Source organism: Zootoca vivipara, chromosome 5, assembly GCF_963506605.1.
Source record: "Zootoca vivipara chromosome 5, rZooViv1.1, whole genome shotgun sequence".
Lineage (NCBI taxonomy): Eukaryota > Metazoa > Chordata > Lepidosauria > Squamata > Lacertidae > Zootoca > Zootoca vivipara.
The window spans coordinates 40,336,034-40,355,567 of NC_083280.1; the positions used below are offsets into that span (position 1 = coordinate 40,336,034).

Consider the following 19,534-nt stretch of genomic DNA (forward strand, 5'->3'; position numbering starts at 1 on the left):
ACAACCAGTTTTTAAAACGGGCTCCCCCATATTTAATGTGCATCGTCACTATTAGTCATTATTGCTGTTATATTGTTTTGGTAGCTCTGTATTTCGTTCATAGTTTTTTCAAACTATAGTCCGGCCCCCAACAGTGTCTGATGGACAGTGAACAGCCTCCTATTTAAAATGTTTGAGGACCCCTGGACTAGATGATCCCCATGGCCCCTTTAAACTCTACAGTTCTATGATTCTATATGTTCTGTATGCATACTATTATCCTGTTTTCTGATTGTGCAGGCTTGATGTACTTATGTGGATGTACTCTGGTACTTTGTGGCCAGAGTTGTGCTTCCCCAGGCTGTGGTTTAGCATATTTCCCTTTCCCCTTGTCTTCATTCTATCCAGTTTTCAATGTCTTCAGTTTTCAATGTAATGTTACTGCAGCAGGCACACAATATGCACTAGTAACCCACCCCATTAACAGCTCTAAAAGAAACAGTAGCTGCTTTAATTCAGTTTGTGAAAAGTGTTAGTCTGCCTTTTGTAGCCATGGTTTCATTCAACATACTTGGCTAAGATGATGTTGCTAAACCCATAATGCCCTGTCGTAGATGTGAGGATTCCATGCAAACCCAATTTTTTTTAAAAAAGAAACATGTTCATAATAATAAATATTTTGGATGATATTACAAACAGTTTTTAATTTGTTAAGTTATAAATAAGAGTGCTGACTTGGAAAAAAAATGGCGGGAGGAGAGGTTGCTGCCATGGATTAAGTTCTTGGCCTTGGTTTAACATTTATCTCTCAGTGTTGGTGATCTGCACCTATGAAATGATAGTCTTACTTGTTTGCCTATAACCAAGTTTTGTGTGGCTTTCCAAATCTGTATTAACAGAGATGTGGATTTGGTTTGCTGCATTGTGATCAGGTAACATTGACTGGCATTTTGTGGATCCTGGTTCATGTGGCAAAAATAAAGGAAAAAGTCCACAAACCAGAAGTCTGCTTACTTCTGGTTTGAGGGGTACAATGCATACTCCTCCAGCCACTAGGTCACATGATTCTGTTTAGGTTCTTTTGGGTTTTGTACCTAATGTGCTTTATAAAACTAAACTCAAGTCAGCTAATATGGGGACTGTTACAGTTTTTGTGTTTCCCTACCCTATAAAGGACCAGTATATCTCACTGGAGGTAGAATAGCTTTGCATCACATACTTTGCATGCAGACTTACCGGTAATACCATACCCTCAATTTAAAAAAAAAATTAAATGTATTTTTGTATATGGTTTCCCTGCAACATGAAGCCTCATGTATTATCAGTAATAGTTGGTGTTAATTAATTGTATTGTTTTAGTGTTCCTGATTATTCGGTTGCTCTTTTAATTTCGCTGTTTTTAGTTAGGTCTACACAATTACAATTTCCCCTCTTTCATTGTTTGTTAGTTTAAATCTATTTTTGCTGAAAGTGTAATAGGCACCTCTACTTGAGCTAATTAGGTAAAGGTACCCCTGACCATTAGGTCCAGTTGTGGACGACTCTGGGTTTGCGGCGCTCATCTCGCTCTATAGGCCGAGGGAGCCGGCATTTGTCCACAGACAGCTTCCGGATCACGTGGCCAGCATGACTAAGCCGCTTCTGGTGAACCAGAGCAGTGCACGGAAACGCCGTTTACCTTCCCACCGGAGTGGTACCTATTTATCTACGTGCACTTCATGTGCTTTCGAACTGTTAGGTGGGGAGGAGCTGGGACCAAACAACGGGATTTGAATTGCCAACCTTCCAATTGGCAAGCCCTAGGCTCTGTGGTTTAGACCACAGCGCCATCCGTGTCCCTTTAAGCTAATTACAAAACTTAAGCTAATTACAAGCCTCCAATTGTCATCGGAATGGCTGGGAAAGCTTTGGGCAATTGGGGAGGCGTGGGACAAAAGACATGGAACAGCTGGGAATGTTGTGAGTACAAATTAGACAAAAGGCATCCTCTCCAACTAATTCTCCAACTAGCCATGCTTCCTTAGGCCACATTGGACAATTTGTCCCACATAACAGCAAGGACTTTTAATTGCATAGCATCTCAGACGTATAAATTTAGGCATTTGGTACAGCAGCAATCATACCCAAGAGCTAGAAAGCTTCAGCTTTCAGTGTATATAAAACTGCTGTTTAGAACTTGTCATTTTCATATTGGGTAGAAAAGACATTTAATTTTGTAAAATATTGAAATAAACTTCTGAGCAGAGTATGAGTGCTACCAACTATAAAGTGTGTAGAGAAAGTTCACTCATTGGCCTTTTGAAGGATTTGTTTGCAGTTAGGAGTTTGGACATTTTGCACAATCTCTAATCTAACCAGAGCCTTGTTTTAATGCTTTCCCATTCATTATATGAGAACAAAAAAACCATAGTGGCATTACTGATGGGTAGATTTTAGAACAAATCAAAATACAGTAAATCTATTGTTAGAGCTCTTAATATCACTTGGCTCAATATCCTAGGTTGACTGAGTGTGTGTGCAGCTTAACTATGAAATAAAGATGTCCAATTTGCATTGTCTTAGATTAAGAAATATCAGGAGAATAACGTGCCTACTGCAAGTTCTTCAGTCGCTCAACTACCCCAGAGTAGCTTTTCCCAACCTTGATTCCCCAGGTGTTTCTGGACTACAACTCCCATCATCCTTAGCCAGAAGAGTTGGTAGTCAGGGATTATAGGAGCTGTAATCAAACAACATTTGGGGAACCAAGGTTGGGGAAATCTGTGCTAGAGTTAAGAACTTTAATAATGCCTTCAGTGCTCATAATTTCCATAAACCACATAGCATCAAAGCACAGAGAATCACCGTCTATGTGTGGCAAAGAGCACTGCACTACACATTTTAAAAGTGTTTGGGAAGATGTAGTCTCTGGCCCAGGATTTTTTATTTTGGTCACCTGGAAAGGCCCTAGGTTTTATTTCCCTTTTATTGGTCATTTGCAAAGCTTCGTTGTCTGCCTTCTCCTGCCTCTGTTGAAGTAGTCTCATGTCTTCAGAAACCTTTAAGTCAGAATAAAACAGTCATTCTTTGCTATCCCCCTCTTCTGTTAGTATCTCAGGGAGTTAGGAGTACTAGATTATTCTCTTACTTTACAGGTCATTACTCCATGTCGGAAACTCATCTTGTGTGCAGATAATAGAAAAGAAATGGAGGACTGGATTGCAGCACTGAAGACTGTACAGAATCGTGAACATTTTGAGGTAATGAAATAGGTTAGGTATAGATGTATATCTACCCTTTATTTTTAAATGCAGTGGCAGCCTCACCCCCAATGCATACACTGTTTACTGTTCATATATGTTGCTTGTTTCAGCAGTTATAATTAAATATTCTCTGAAGTCAGTGGTCATCAGAACATGTATATAAACTGTCTGAATTTAAAGTGATTGCTCACTTTAATCATTCTGACCTTGTCATCATGAGTAATCCAAGATCAGGAAAGAAAGTTGCATTTCCCGTAAGTGAGTACTACGTGGAGTGATGTCTTTGATTTCGCTTGAGTACAAACTGTAAAGTAGGTGGACTGTGATTAGTACAGCTATGATAAAGAGTTGGAACTCCAAAAGTGCTATTTTTATTTTGGAAACCACCATTTTTAAGGTACAGATGTGATTTTGGAATAGCTGCTGTTTTTCCCACTGTGTCCTCAGTGGGAAAATTATAGATTGATAAATCAAAATCAAAAACACTCATAAAAAATTAAATTTACATAAATTAAAAAACAGTAAACACAATAAAACCTCCAAGCAGATAAATGCTATGAGAATTCAGACTTAAAATAATTAAGATAGTAAAAATGCTTAACGTGTATGAGAAAGAATACAATATTTGAATATTGTATATTGACACCATTTCTCACTATTAATGAGGGCAAAACTAGGCAAGACTCCATGCATGCAGTTAGCAAATTGCAGGTGCAGAGTACCTGATCCATTTTGGAACCTCGATGTGGGGGTTAGGTGGCTTTGCCCCACTCTGCAGTACATGTCAGGACTGGTGCCCTCATGCCTGCCATTTGCAAGAAAAGAGATACCGACTAAAGATTTGGAAGAACTTTCTAATAAGAGCTGTTCTACAGTGGACTACACTGCTTTAGAAGGTGGTAGACAGCTGTCAGCTGTGATTCCTCCATTGCAGGGGGTTGGACTAGATTAGCTTTTGGGTCCCTTCCAGCTCTACATTTCTATGATTCTATTACAGTGGTGCCTCGACTTACGAATTTAATCTGTTCCGAAGGCACCTTCGTAGGTCGAAAAATTCGTAAGTCGCCATTGGAAACGCAATTTCCCATAGGAATGCATTGGAAATGGAAAAATTCGTAAGTCGAAGCAACCCCATCTAAAAATTCATAAGTCGAAAAAACCCTATCTAAAACTGCCGCGGTTTCCGTTTGGATGTCGAGGAATTCGTAAGCTTGTGGCCATTTGCCACATGGTTGTCGAGTCGTTCGGTTGTCGAATCGTTCGGTTGTCGAGGTACCACTGTATCATTCTTGCTTGCAGCTGGCAAATTTTTGAATTCCCAATCCAGACCATTTCAAGCTGATTGTACTCCATAGTTCTGTGCAAAAATGCTTGGTGGGCATTTCATTTACATTTTTTACAGCCTCAAGACTACATTCCTCTGATTGTGCTTGTACCGTGTGGGATGAAGATTACTATTTCACCCCATGATGTACTTTTCAGTTTGGTGCTCATTTCCACACACGCCACATACAGGAGGGCATTCTTGTTCCTCTGTTTTTCCATGGTTCCAATGCTCCACAGATTATACAGGTGTAGATTCTGCCTCGGGAATATATAGTTTGCACAATTTAATATCTATATCAGTGTCCCATTGGGATGCCATCTTCATTTGTTTACCATAAATTCATTTTCAGTCTACACAGTACAGTATGGACCATTTCTCAGGGATGCATAACTGGTACGCCTGTTCACATGCTCGGCCAACATACTGCAATGTGTGTCGGGAGGCACTATCTGGAGTCACGTCCCACGGACTCTCCTGCGAAGGTAAAATCCTTTCATTATTTTGTGCTTGGAACATAGAGCTGTTAGGCTTCCAAGAAGGCATTGGTCAGACTTGCACCCCATTGGTTGGTCACCATTCCAAGACAGGAATAACCATATGATCCTGAAATGTTCCCTGCCAGACTTTGACATCTTGCAAATGAAATAGGCTTTGATCTAAAAATCCTGCTTATGCAATGATTGAGAAAAATTATACCAAAACAGGATTAGCTACAGTACAAAATAAAACCGGTTAGGTTTGATTCTACATTTATTGTGCTTCATAGCTTTTGTTAAATTATAGGAGCTAAAAACCTTATGAATGAGAAAAATAACTTCTTTTAAAAAAAAATTATCTAAACTTTGTTGGCATAAATAAAAGATTCCAGGAGGGTTCAGTACAATAAAATCCGTAATCAAAAAAACCTGCATCTAACGTTTAAGTTAATGTTGTATAACATTCACAAATCTTCATTGCGTGTTGCAGAAACCTGGCTACTAAAGATAACTGTGGCTGAGCTTTGTGGTCAGCAACCTCTCTCAGGTTGGGTGTTGTAATCTGTTTTTAAATAAACGTAGATCTTTAGAGGCTGTGACATGATATAAGGGGAGAAATACATCTAAAGTCCACAATTAAATTCAGGAATATTTTAGAAATATGACATGAATTATTTTTTCTCTGCAGGTATTTCATCAACACTGGATTGTTTTGGAATATTTGTCTGATTCAAATAAAATAACCTGTAGTTTGAGAATGTTTATGTAATGTTTCTTGAGGATAATTAATTCCTAATTAGAACAGATTTAAGAATTCCTGTACATGTCTTGTTTAGATTAGATTGGTTAGTGATGCTAAAAGCAGAAGAAAATAAATGGGTTTGGTAACACTGGGTTTCATGTACATTTAAATGGAGTGTTCACTTAGCTCACCTCATATCTACTCTTCTCTTTCTTCCTTTCCCTCTCCTCCTGGCTTTTCTAGTCTGCAAATTTAAAGCCCACAAGAGGTGTGCTGTCCGGGCAACTAATAACTGCAAATGGACAACGCTAGCATCTATTGGGAAGGACATCATTGAGGATGAAGACGGGGTATGTATGAGGCCATTTCTCATGTGGGAAAGGTTAACAGGCATATAAAAGGCATTTCACATACCTCTGGTACCTCTGGTTAAGAACTTAATTCGTTCTGGAGGTCCGTTCTTAACCTGAAACTGTTCTTAACCTGAAGCACCACTTTAGCTAATGGGGCCTCCTGCTGCCGCCGTGCCGCCGGAGCATGATTTCTGTTCTCATCCTGAAGCAAAGTTCTTAACCTGAGGTACTATTTCTGGGTTAGCGGAGTTTGTAACCTGAAGCATTTGTAACCTGAAGCGTTTGTAACCTGAGGTACCACTGTACACCTCTGCTTCTGCTAAGATTCTCTAGAGACTTCAGAGAGGAACATCTATACTTACTTTTAAAGTACCGGGGGGGGGGGTTATTGGGTGGTTGTTTTTATTTTGATTATATATTTTGTGGTTTTATATATTGATTTTGTTCTGTGAGCCGCCCTGAGACCTCAGGTATAGGGCGGTGTAATGGTATTGTTGCGGCTACTCTCGAGTAAAGATGCCCAAGTCCGTGCTTGTCTTTAAAGGTTTATTGTGCATAATATTTACAGTGCAGAAAACATGACCTCCTAGTCACTCGCAGAATCCAGGAGTGGACGTTTCCTGTTGTGTGACCAGCATAAGAGCTTAGGCACCCTGAAACGGCTCCTCCCGACCTTACGTTTAGTGGCGCGCCTTAATTCGGGTGCCAGAAGGGGCTGCCTGTTCCCCTCCACCTCTTGGTCAAGGCGGTGCAAGGGCTCTCCAACATCGCTGAGCCTTGTTTCCTCCAACCCACTAACTTCCTTATTCCTCCCACCTGACCTGCTGCTGCTGCTCTCACTGGGCGAAGTGCTGGTCAGCAGGATGGGGGGAGCTTCCCTGTAGGAAGGTCCCCTGACAGGCGGTATACAAATTCAATAAATATTAATAACAATAAAGCAATGGGAATGGTGAGTGTTGCTCTATACTTCAAAGGGGTTTTAGAGTCTAGTAACAGCCCTATAATGAAAGTGATTTATTTTCTGCTTGTTTGCAGATTTCAATGCCACACCAGTGGCTTGAAGGAAACCTGCCTGTGAGTGCCAAATGCACAGTGTGTGATAAAACATGTGGCAGTGTACTGCGCTTGCAAGACTGGCGCTGTCTCTGGTGCAAAGCAATGGTCAGTTAATGTTGCAATGCTGTTCAATTTTACTCCCCTTTTCTGCACTGTGCCTGTGTATTCTGATAATGCTACTACCGGTATGTAAGGAGAAAGTTTCAGAGGCATCCCACTGAATTTTTTTTTTTTTTGCTAATTAGATTCCAACTAAAATAAGCCCGCTGTTAGATATTTTTAAAAGATTTCATGCTGCTTTTGCCAATTACCAGTCTTTTACATAGTCACGGATAAGCATAGTAAAATGTGTAGCCGTCTATAGGCTCTTTATCCACTGATTCTAAGATGGGTAGAAATGTCGGTGATCTGCCATGATGTTACCACAGCAGCATAAGGAAATTTCACTATGTTGTATAAACAGAATTAGATTAATAGAGATTGCTTGCTTACTGGTCCTTTGCCAGAAAATAAAGGTCACATCTGAAAGCAATAATAAATGTATTACGGATCTTTTTGATGCAGAATGTAGAGTCCTAAATACTCTTCTTGTATCCTGGGAATTGCTTATTAACCAGCCGTATATTATTTTGGCAAGGCCTGCCCTTCCTTGACAGTCAAGCAGAATAGCACTGAATTATTTTGGATACTTCACTGATTCTTAAGTGTAAATCCTAAGGATAATAAATTTCTTGGCATTCTACATGCACATGAGTGTGTGTGGAAAATGTATTTGAAATGTAAGCAAATAGCCAGAGAGGCGTAAGATATCCAGATAAACCATTTGGCCTCTGACGTTTTATAGTTGTTCACAGAATTATTTAAGGAAAATGATATGCAATTAACTACAAAACTTTTGAAAAACACCGTGGGCCTTTGTGAAAGATCAGGTTTTTTTCTGTGCCTGTTGCTTTAGGTACTACTCTCATTATTTATTCTTGGCAATTGTAGAATTTCTCGTTTACTCCTACATTTTCATTAGTGTTTAACAAACCTACTCTTCACCAATCTCTTGATCCATAAATCAGTATTCTTAGGATACAACTTTCAGAATCAAGTGTCCCAAAAGTATTGTAAGAAGGGAACTGATTTTATATTTCTTTGAGCTGCATAGACTAAGGGTTGATATAACCATTTCATCCTGTGTTATGCACACAGGTTTGTAAATGCATGCAAACAAAACACTACAAGGCCAAAGCCTGTTCAGATGTAATGGCTCTGCTTTGGGAACTCCCACCCTGCTCATTTCCTTGTGTGCTTGCTTTGGCAGGTTTTGTGTTATGTCCCAAGTGGAAACTGTGGTTTAATTTTGGACTTGTAACCACTGTGTTTCACAGATCATGGACTGGACTCCCAAAATTAAGCCAGTTTGTGATTTCAGTGTATATTTTTTTTCCTTTCCATTTCTATGAATTTCTTCTTCATTAAAACAACTGAATGGAAGCAAAAGCAAAGCAAAACTTTAGCTAGTATATTTTTCCTCCAGGTACATACCTCATGCAGAGACTTGTTACCAACCAAATGCCCGCTTGGCCTTTGCAAAGTTTCTGTCATCCCTCCTACAGCTCTCAACAGCATTGATTCAGATGGTAGGTATCAGCTAATGCTTTTCAGTGTTTCTTTTCACACTTTGCCAATCAAGCAAATAGCTCAGAAAACCAATGTTGGCATAACGCATAAAGTAGTTATTATCATTATTATAGCGCCTAATGCTCATTATGTGCACCATAATCTTTTTCTCTTTCCTTCTGCCTTGTTTCGTTCCTTATCTTCTTTCTAGGGAGACCTAGACTGCAAATTTGTAGAGATCAAATTTAGTACAGTATAGGTGTTGTCATACTAAGATATTGGAACAAACACTGTTAGGTACTTGTAAAAGTGCAAGGTCCGCAGATCAAAGCAGTCAAATAACCACACAATGCAATCCATCAAGTAAACTGGCCACAAACCATTAAAGACTTTGTATGCCATTAGTAAATCCTTGAACTTGGCCCAGTAACAAAGCAGCAGCCTGTGCATATCTTTGAGCAGCAATGCCATATGCTGAGAGAATCTCATTCTTATCAGCCAATCATGCTACAACATTCTGTACTAAATGCAACCTAGTGCAGCCACTATGCTAATAATGAACCCATTCTCCAAATCTTAAAAGTCAGAATTAAAATGTCACTATTGGAATATTCCGATTTTTTAAAAAAGGGGAAAAAACAGTTAGTATATTGAAACAGCCATATAGTTCCATGTAATATGCTGGTTAAAGATCACTTAAAGATCTGTAGACTGTTAGCCACCCTGTGGTAATACAACTCGATTATTCTTAATTTTTGCTTTTCCCTCTCAGGGTTCTGGAAAGCCACTTGTCCCCCTTCTTGCACAAGCCCTTTGCTGGTCTTTGTTAACTCAAAAAGTGGAGACAACCAGGGAGTAAAGTTCCTACGAAGATTCAAACAACTGTTGAATCCTGCACAGGTCTTTGATCTTATGAACGGAGGACCTCACCTCGGGTAAGAGATGCTCTCTTGTTGTACAGATGCCTGCAAATACTTAAGAGTGGCCCCAGACATGAGGGACAGAGCGTGAGTTTATATAATGTGGCAATATTGGAGAAAAAGAATGTGTATACAGTGAAACCTCGGTTGCTGAATGTAATCAGTCCCATTGGATTCAATGGTGGGTGGGATTGCCAAAGTCATTTTTCTTGGAAACCCACCCCCTTTTAAATGTTTAAATCTTTTTTTTGCCATGCACATACAGCTGAATGTGCACAAGTTAATTGCACACAAGTTGCAGACCTACTGTAATTTATGCTTCTCTGTGTCTTTGAATAAGAACACCTTAAAGTTTAGAAGGCTGCCTTACTAGGTCAGACTATTTGTCCATCTAATCCACTATTGCCTACTCTGACTGGCAGTGACTCTTTAGGATTTTGGGCATAGGTCCTTCACATCACCAGCTATCTGTTGCTTTAACTGGTGATGCCAAGTGAGTGAGCCTAGAGACCTCTTGATGTAAACACATGTTCAACCACTGAGCTATGGTCTCAAAATATATGTGTTCATTCTGTTACATTTACTGCAGGGATACAGTACCCTTTATGAAGCTCCACAGAACCTTTCATTTATTTGTTGAATTGCAAACCACTGTTGGTGGTTCTTGTTCTGTGAAGATAGTAGAGTGGTGCCTCGCAAGACGAAAGTAAATCGTTCCGTGAGTTGCTTCGTCTTGTGATAATTTCGTCTTGTGAAGCGCGGCCATAGAAAACTTCGTATTGCGAGTCACCAAAAACATCGCAAAACGCTTTCGTCTTGCAAGTTTCTCGTCACGTGAGGCATTAGTTTTGCAAGGTACCACTGTATCTGCTTAAAAAACCCCAAATACTCTAGTACCCAAACTTATGTCTTTGTGTTGCATAGATGGCTAACTGGTACACTGCTGGTACACTGGTACACTGTGTATCTGAAGAAGTGTGCATGCACACGAAAGCTCATACCAAAATATAAACTTAGTTGGTCTTTAAGGTGCTACTGAAGGAATTTTTTTATTTTGCTTCGACTCAGACCAACACGGCTACCTACCTGTAACTGGTACACTGCTGTTACTTTGTCCCTGCAAATACAGATTCTGATTAATTTGAAATCCAACAAAAGCCTTTATTACTCCTGTCAAATAGATTTTAGTTGTTAAATACTCTCATATTTTAATAATACATTATAGCAAATTTACCTTTTTTTCCTGTGCAGTTTACGTTTATTCCAGAAATTCGACACCTTCCGAATTCTGGTGTGTGGTGGGGATGGAAGTGTTGGATGGGTTCTCTCTGAAATTGACAGCCTTAGTCTCCATAAACAGGTATTTTCTCTAAGTTGCCATTCTACATGTGGATTGGCTAAATGACAAAAGGGAGCAAGGAGGACCTTATGAAATACAATTTTGCCTAGAATAATGAAATATCTAAGACTGAAAGTTTGCATGGCAAACATGGGATTCCCAACTCTGTGTTTACTGAATGTGAGTAAGGTTCATTTGCAAGAGAGCAGCAATAGGTGTTGCCTCCACCCAGTGTTTATCACAATATCTTCCCCCAGCCAAATATCTTTCTGGTCTCAGGAAGTCTTAAAGGGTGTAGTCTTTTATGTATTTGTTTGCTTAGGGCTGGTTCACAAGGCCCTGTTTAAGTCCAGCAGTGCTGTTTCCACATAGCAACTCATTCATGTGCAGATGTTCACCATGCATAACTTTCAGCTTTCACTATGCCGCTGCAGTTTTCAAACCCTTTATTGCAATTCACAGTTTCATGGCACAAACCATGTAGAGTAGCCTCTGTGCGGGCAGTTTTGAAGTTATTGTTGGGCTGATACTTGATCATATAAATTATGTCTAGTTATTGAAATAGCTATTTACTTGGAATAGAAGTATTGCCTTTATGATATCAAATAATTCTTGTTTCAAAATGGCAATAGCACCACTTTGTGGTTACCTGAAATACTGATCTTTAACAAAGCCTTCAACTATTGTTCAATGTCATGGCTGCAATTGAACTCTGTTTCTCACACTTTAACTTTTTAGAAACAGATTTCTTATTAGCTATTTTTGACTGTTCCCAGCCCTACATTGCATCCTTGTTGTTATTGTTGTAAACTCCAGCAACATACACAGTGGGTCTCCATTTTTTTTTAAAAAAAAAAGACCTGTAGATGCTGAAAGGCAAGATTTGAAGAAAAAGTAGATTTTAAATAATTGCTTTGAATAGGAATAAGCCACCATTCCTTGTAATGGAAAGCTGGGGAAATATATATATATATTTAATGGGTAGGAATTCTTAAATAAGATCTGGGGTTGGGGGACTCCGATCTGCAAAAAATAAAACAAAAATAATAATTTGAAAATGGTGAAAGAATATGGGTGAAATATTAATGACATATTTTCTTTTTAACTGGACTCTTTACTGTGTAATTTTCTCACATCATCTTTACTGTAAGAAATAAACTAGAAAACATTCAGTGTTCAGAGTTGGTGTGGACAGTGAATCCCTTTGGGCTAGTCTTATTTTTATTCTCCCCTTCCTATGTAGTGCCAGTTGGGAGTGTTGCCCTTGGGCACAGGCAATGATCTTGCCCGTGTGCTAGGCTGGGGATCTGCTTGTGATGATGACACACAACTTCCTCAGATACTGGAAAAGCTGGAAAGGGCCAGTACCAAAATGCTTGACAGGTAGGTGCTGTTCTATGATTCTGGTCCTGTTCCCAGCACAGTGATAGTCAGAATCATCAAATGTGCACATGGAAGTCCCTTGCACTTCTGGAGCTTCAGTACTAGATATGGCCCAAAGTCTGAAGTTCTTTGTCAGTGGGTCTGTTTAACTCTGTGATGGGTCTGTTTAATGAGTTGTGGGTGTTTAACGAGCTGTGTGATAAAGCAGTGGAAACGAGGAAGGCATCTCTGAAAGATTTTTGTATGGCATTCTTTTAACAGCAACTGTTTTCTGTATCAGTCAATATAGTAATAACTACGCTGAATAGTTCCTCCTATGTATCCCAGGTCTCCCTAATTTTAGGAGGAGTTGCTTTTTCAGGATAGCTCTCCTTCCTTTCCAATAGTTTAAGAGTATTTTTGTGAATTTGAAGAGATGAGATTTGTCTCTGAGTGAAGGCATCCTTGCATGCTGGCCCTGCCTCATTGCACATGTTGCACCTGAACCAAAAGAAAAGTCAAAAGGATCAATTTCTTCTGTTCATTTTTAATACAAAGATGTAAGAAGGAAAAGTGTGTTCCTTCTAGAATCATCTGCCTTAAGCATCCACTTCCTGATGCTTCTTCATAAACCGTGTGTACCCTTTTAATGGTATCTAATTGGTATTAAATGCTGTGGTGTCGTTTTTTCAATAGGTGGAGCATTATGGTGTATGAAACAAAACTTCCTCGGCAAGCATCTGCTTCTACAGTCACTGAAGATTTCAGTGAAGATTCTGAGGTAGTTGTATACATTGGGGGGACCATGAAAATGAACTAAAAAAGTTAGATGATCAGAGCAAAACACCCATGAGATAGATACACGGGGAAGTAGCTCTAAGAGGAGGCATGGCTTCTATACTCAGATATGTAGAAAGGACTCAGAGAGGCTAAAAACTAAAGCATTCTGCGACGAACCCAAGGACTTTGCCACCAATTAATATGCTACAAACCCAGTCCCGGCGTTGTCACTAAACTTTCGGGGATCCTTCTTAATATGTGACGAAATGTCCTCCCTCTCTATTACTAAAAATGTGACACAGGAATCCAGGGGTGAAACCACCCCCCCTCTTCTCCTGCTGCCTTAAAATAAACCCCTGTTACTTGGGTTTCTTAGTAAAGAGAGTCTTCCAGCTTACGTGGCCTGGTATCATGAGAAACTCTAGGCTGTTTGACGGAATAACCTCCTGCCTACAGTGAAGGGTCTCACTCAGTTTGATTCCCCACTGCAAAAGTTTGCCCTTTCCACTCTGGCAACTTTGTAACATCCCAGGTTATCCTCCTAAGCCTCCTCAATGTAACTCTACGACACAAACCGTTGCCTCTATTCCCGAGGTAAGTTTTGTCCTCTATCGAGCCACCACTTCTGTGAGTTTAGATACCCAAGCACATCCACTAACATTTAAGAAAGCTTTATTTAGACTAGATGACTTTTAAATGCGTAATGGTTTCATGTGTACAGGCTCTTAGATCATATTCTTAGTTTCAATTAACAATGGCTAGATAAAATAATTCAATTAAACTACTCAGAACACTTTAAGATCTCCTACGCCTACCCACACTCTCCCTCGCTCCCACAACCCTCTCAACCTAATTAACTGCCTCCCATTCCTTTTAAACTCCTGGCAGTCCCACCCCTCAGGAATGGAATGCGTCATTTATCCAGGAGGTTGGGGGTTTAACTCTTTACACCCTGGGGTTCCATTGCCAACCAGACCAATCCGTCACACATTCTCCAGATTAAAAAATATTTTAATTGTTTTCATAGCTCAAACAAATGTTAAGTTTTACTGCAATCATTTCCCTTGTCTGATGCCACAGCAAAGTGAATACCAAGTTGCTTGACTTGTTTGTTTTGTGAGTGTTCATTGTAGAGTAAACTGAAATCATGGCTACACCTTTATGGGGAGCCAAGAATAGCATGTACTGCTCCATGTTGACCCTGTGATGTGCAAGTCCAGATGAGGTGATAACAATTATCCATTTCTGACTATGACAAGGTGCAGCAGATTCTCTTCTATGAAGATTCTGTGGCTGCTCATTTATCCAAAATCCTGACATCCGACCAACACTCAGTGGTCATTTCATCAGCCAAGTAAGTACCCCAGAGAGAGGTGGTATAAAGAAGTCTGCTATATTATGCATATTGGGGAAATAATTATTGCTTATCTGTTCTACTTCACTTAGGGTGCTCTGTGAGACTGTGAAGGATTTTGTGGCTCGAGTAGGGAAAGCCTATGAGAAAGCACCAGAAAGCTCTGAGGAGTCAGATGTCATGGCCAGAAAGGTATTTGGGGGGAAAGGAAATTCAAATCTCTCTCTGTCCCTCTCTCCCTCCCTCTTTCCCCAACACATGCACATACACTTCATACAATTTCTATAAAACTTTATGCTTTGTATTTGTAGTGTTCTGTTTTGAAAGAGAAGCTCGACTCCCTTCTTAAAACACTGAATGAAGAATCTCAAGCTTTGTCATCTTTGCCAAACCCACCTCCTACCATAGCAGAAGAGACAGAAGATGGCGATGGTTCAGGCAGTACTTGTGATTCTGCTAGTGAGCGTTCAGTAGGCTCCTCTTGCACTGCCCGCCCTCAGATATTCCGTCCACGTGAGCAATTGATGTTGAGAGCCAACAGTCTGAAAAAAGCTATTCGTCAGATTATAGAGCATGCAGAAAAAGGTAAGGACTAGAAAATCCTGAGTGAGTCTCAAGTGCTTTATGAAAGGAAATATGCTGCTGTATTATCAAGACATACAAGAATTCTACATATTTGGAATATGTGTTTTATGTGCTTCCTATTTTGTTTCCCTTTGTTTTGTGATGGTCATTGACCTTAACAATAAATATTTGAAAACTAAGGAACTGTATTTCTAAGCTTGGCTTAGGACCAGGTTCACCTGACTTTTTCTGTCATCACACAGAGAGTAAATAAGCAGAATAAATCCTTTTGTTCCTTTAGTGTCCTTTATTTGTTTTCCATTTTTAGTATCATTTGTTTGGTTACCAAATGCTTCTTGCAAATAAAGGCAGGTCTTCTGGAAATGGCTTTGGTCACATGAGAAATATATCCTTGGAAGTGCAACCATTGCACCCTTTTCCACATTGGTAGAACCATTTTGATTTTGATTAGAAAGGCTCCTATCTCCTCCTGCAAGTGTTCCTTATCTTCATTCTTGAACATAGATGCCGTTTGTGGGCAGGAACTACAGTATGAAATGTGCAAGTCAGCTGAATTACTCTAAAGTAATATTTTATATTGGTACAGTGGAACCTCAGTTGTCAAAACGCTTTGGAAGCCGAACAATTCGGAACCCGAACGCCGACAACCCGGAAGCAAATGCTTCCGTTTTTGAATGGACCTCAGAAGTTGAACAGCTTCCGAGGCGCGTTTCTCCATTTTTTAAAAGGAATTTGCCAACCGGCAATTGTTCCTCGGTTGTCAAATGTTTCAGAAGTCGAACAGTCTTCCGGAACGGATTACGTTCAACAACCAAGGTTCCACTGTAGTTAAAATCGTCTTTTGGCTTCTGTTATTTATAAATACTGAAGTTACATTGTGACATTGAAGTTGAGTGGACCATGATGCGCTTTCATCAGAACTTGGGTTACAGATGCCCCTTCCAGCCCTGTGTATGAATGCTTTGAGGTGTAAATTTTATATCCAAATTGGTTATCTGTGTTGATTGAGAAAAGATATGTGAATAGGAAGAATTTTAAAATTTGTTCATGGGTCTTTCTTAAAGAAGCTATGTTTATAACCGTTCTCTACAAGTATCCCTTGACAGCTCCACTTAGCATTTTATGATGTGCCTAGACTGTCAGCAATTCTCCAGTGTTGTCCCTGTCATTTAGTAGATTGTAATCCAAGTGCTTTACTGAAACATGGTATGTTCAAGTTCCGAACAGTCTAAAGTTCTTTTGGTTGGTTTTTTTTTAATATCAGGTGTTGCAAAAATGAGATGAGCAGTGGCCATGTTTACAGAATCTGGGAAAGCCATTTGATGACGGTTCTAGGATGAAAATGTAATAGTGTTGCTGTCTTCCACTTACCCAGTTCCCTCTCCCAGTGCAGTGTGATATAAGTACCAAGCAAGTCTGTCTGACTCTGTTACTGTTTTACTGTTTAGCTGTAGATGAACAGAACGCTCAAACCCAAGAGCAGGAGAGCTTCCTCTTGGGTCTCTCTACCGCTGAAGAGGGAAAGGACTTGAGGAATGAAAATAAAATCTGCTTACAGTCTTCACACACTGGCAACTATGGATTTCCAAAAGGGAGGAGCCACCGGAAAGGTAAAAACCTTAGTTAACCTTTGTTGAAGGCAGCATCTTTATATGTGTCTTTCTGGAGCCTTCTAGGAATTTGTAATATTTCCATAGCCCTGGGTCTGAGATCTTGCTCCAAGTGTTACACCATCCCTTATCAGTTGAATAGTGAGATAACCAAAGGATGACATACAGCTTTAAATTCTCAGTTTTTAATGCTGTTTTAGCATTAGATCATCTCAGCCTAGAGTTCCTGAACCAGCTTGTAGTTGTTATTATGACCTTAGGTATAGGGCTAGGAGCTAAGCTAGGATTTGCAGTACATAGTTTAGTAGCAGCTGTTAATAAGCTCAGCTGTGTTTCTCCCCTAAATACTATTGATTCTCTTCATTCTGAATAACCATAAATAATTTTAAAATGTATTGGTCAGTAGGGCAAAGGAAGCTACAGAAGTTAGAAAAAGCTTCTTTTCAAAAGCATCAAAATTTCACATAGTCTGTGGAATTGTAAATATTTATAACAAACTTAAGTAATTAATAGTTCTTTCACAAGTCCCTTTGTTTCATTAAAAGCATAACTTGGTATAGTTTCCAAAAGAACCCATTATTAAGTTTTTAATAGATGTTTGTCCTCAATTCCATATACTTAAAGATTTCCTTGGACTTTCAGATATTTAATAATAATAATAATAATAACAACAACAACAATAATAATAATAATTTATTATTTATACCTCGCCCATCTGGCTGGGTTTCCCCAGCCACTCTGGGCGGCTTCCAACAGAAAAATAAAACACAGTAATCTATTAAACATTAAAAGCCTCCCTGAACAGGGCTGCCTTCCGATGTCTTCTAAAAGTCTGGAAGTTGTTTTCCTCTTTGACATCTGTTGGGAGGGCGTTCCACAGGGCAGGCGCCACCACCGAGAAGGCCCTCTGTCTAGTTCCCTGCAACTTGGCTTCTCGCAACGAGGGAACTGCCAGAAGGCCCTTGGTGCTGGACCTCAGTGTCCGGGCAGAATGACAACGATCTCTTAGATTGAATATACAGTATTTTAATATTGTCTTCAGTGTCATAATGGGTCTTTCTTGGAACACTTTCAGTGTTGGCTAGAATATGTTAGAAAATAACGGAAGGGCACAGGAAGTCATGGCAGAGAGAACTGCATAGTATTTGTCAGAGGTTTTAAGTTTCTTTTCTATTTTGAACTGGGAGCACTTCAGAACGTCTTTTTTCCAGCTAAGGCTTGTTCTTTGGCTACAATATAAAAACCTATAAAGAATCTCCTGGATTAAGAGTACCTAGCTGAATATGTTGGTTTTCATAGCACGATTTGTAACTAAGAAACAATATGTCCCACTACACCTAAGTTTTCTATTCATCGTTTCATAACATTCTAATGGTACTTGTGATTTTTGTTGTATTTTATAGTTATCAAGTCTCCTTGTGAAAGATTAATAAGTAAAGGAACTTTATCAGTGGGAAGCTCTGCCTCTCTTCCTCCCCAGGCAGGAAATCGGGATAATCTGCCAATGCTGAATGCAAAGATCATCTACCCCAGTGAGTGCAACAACACTCTTCCCATCTAGCTAAACCAGAGTTGACCTCTTCTGGCACTAAGAACATAACATGGTTTTTCTGTAATCCATTACTGATGGATTAGCTCCTTCTACCACCCCAGAAAGGCAGGGAACATATAGCTAACTTTTGGGTCCTAGACTAGGTTAGCTGACTCTGCTACCAGTTTGTTCCCTGCCTTGCCCAGTACAGCATCCCTCTCTTTATTATTATTTTATTTATATTTATATTTTCATTATGTATTAAATGTATATACCACCCTTCATCCAAGGATCACAGGGCAGTTTACAGTATAAAAACACAAAAATACATAATGTGATAACAAACAAACAGTTATTTCCCCCCCTTTTGTTTAAAAGACCATAGATCGTTCTATTATCCAGAGGCCTGGGAATGTTTTCACCTGGTGCCTAAAGATATGTCATGAAGGCACCAGGTGAGCCTCCCTGGGGAGAGCATTCCACAAATGGGGAGCCACTGTAGAAAAGGCCTGTTCTTGTGTTTCCACCTTGTGTTTCCTTTCCATTTTTTTCTTTTTCTCTCAAACTTAACCCCTGCTCCTTTTATATCTGTCTTCTATGTTAGCTTGAGATATTTTTTTCTGCATCATCTCCTTTTATCTACTACTGGAAAAGGGGCATGTATGGTAAAGCTAAAGCCCGTCTGTGAGAACAAGCATGGAATTAGGGTATACTGCTTAAAACTTCCAGATTTTCAAAACCTTACTCCTAAGATGAACTGATCATCACCAGGAAAGCTAATTGTTGTTCGGGGGGGGGGGGAAGCAAACCAACTGGTTTTGAACAAGAGCTATGCTATACAGTGGTACCTTGGTTTAAGTACACAATTGGTTCCGGAAGTCTGTATTTAACCTGAAGCATACTTAACCTGAAGCGAACTTTCCCATTGAAAGTAATGGAAAGTAGATTAATCCGTTCCAGACGGGTTTGCGGAGTACTTAAACTGAAAGTACTCAAACCGAAGCATACTTAGACCGAGGTATGACTCTACAAACAATGAGGTCTGTTATTCAGTATTTAGAGGCACATGTCAATAATTGCAGGATTGAAGCAATATTTACAAGCTATTGCTTTATAGTGGCCTATTTTACTTATATCTCTGTTTTGGGGCCACATGCATGCATTTCCATACAAATTCTGAGGATTTTCCTTATAGGAGTTGGGAAGCTGAGTGGGTCCCACTTCAGAACAAAATCTTGGACATATTTTTCCCAGCTTTCTAACCAAACTA

The 19,534-nt window shown here is 39.6% G+C and overlaps 1 protein-coding gene across 10 annotated transcripts in view; it reads left to right on the forward strand.

Moving 5' to 3' along the window:
• DGKD (diacylglycerol kinase delta) overlaps nucleotides 1–19,534 on the forward strand; it is a 74,637-nt gene that overhangs the window by 38,852 nt on the left and 16,251 nt on the right. For 7 of the 10 annotated variants that reach the window (XM_035132661.2, XM_035132659.2, XM_035132663.2 and 4 more), the window contains 14 exons: nucleotides 3,114–3,218; nucleotides 4,898–5,030; nucleotides 6,010–6,116; nucleotides 7,155–7,280; nucleotides 8,701–8,803; nucleotides 9,556–9,718; nucleotides 10,955–11,063; nucleotides 12,286–12,425; nucleotides 13,101–13,188; nucleotides 14,444–14,538; nucleotides 14,631–14,730; nucleotides 14,850–15,123; nucleotides 16,572–16,733; nucleotides 18,137–18,265. In XM_035132661.2, coding sequence (XP_034988552.2) covers nucleotides 3,114–3,218; nucleotides 4,898–5,030; nucleotides 6,010–6,116; nucleotides 7,155–7,280; nucleotides 8,701–8,803; nucleotides 9,556–9,718; nucleotides 10,955–11,063; nucleotides 12,286–12,425; nucleotides 13,101–13,188; nucleotides 14,444–14,538; nucleotides 14,631–14,730; nucleotides 14,850–15,123; nucleotides 16,572–16,733; nucleotides 18,137–18,265 — 1,834 coding nt within the window. The remainder of the gene's footprint in view (nucleotides 1–3,113; nucleotides 3,219–4,897; nucleotides 5,031–6,009; nucleotides 6,117–7,154; nucleotides 7,281–8,700; nucleotides 8,804–9,555; nucleotides 9,719–10,954; nucleotides 11,064–12,285; nucleotides 12,426–13,100; nucleotides 13,189–14,443; nucleotides 14,539–14,630; nucleotides 14,731–14,849; nucleotides 15,124–16,571; nucleotides 16,734–18,136; nucleotides 18,266–19,534) is intronic. The other 3 variants (XM_035132662.2, XM_035132660.2, XM_035132664.2) reach the window with 2 other exon arrangements.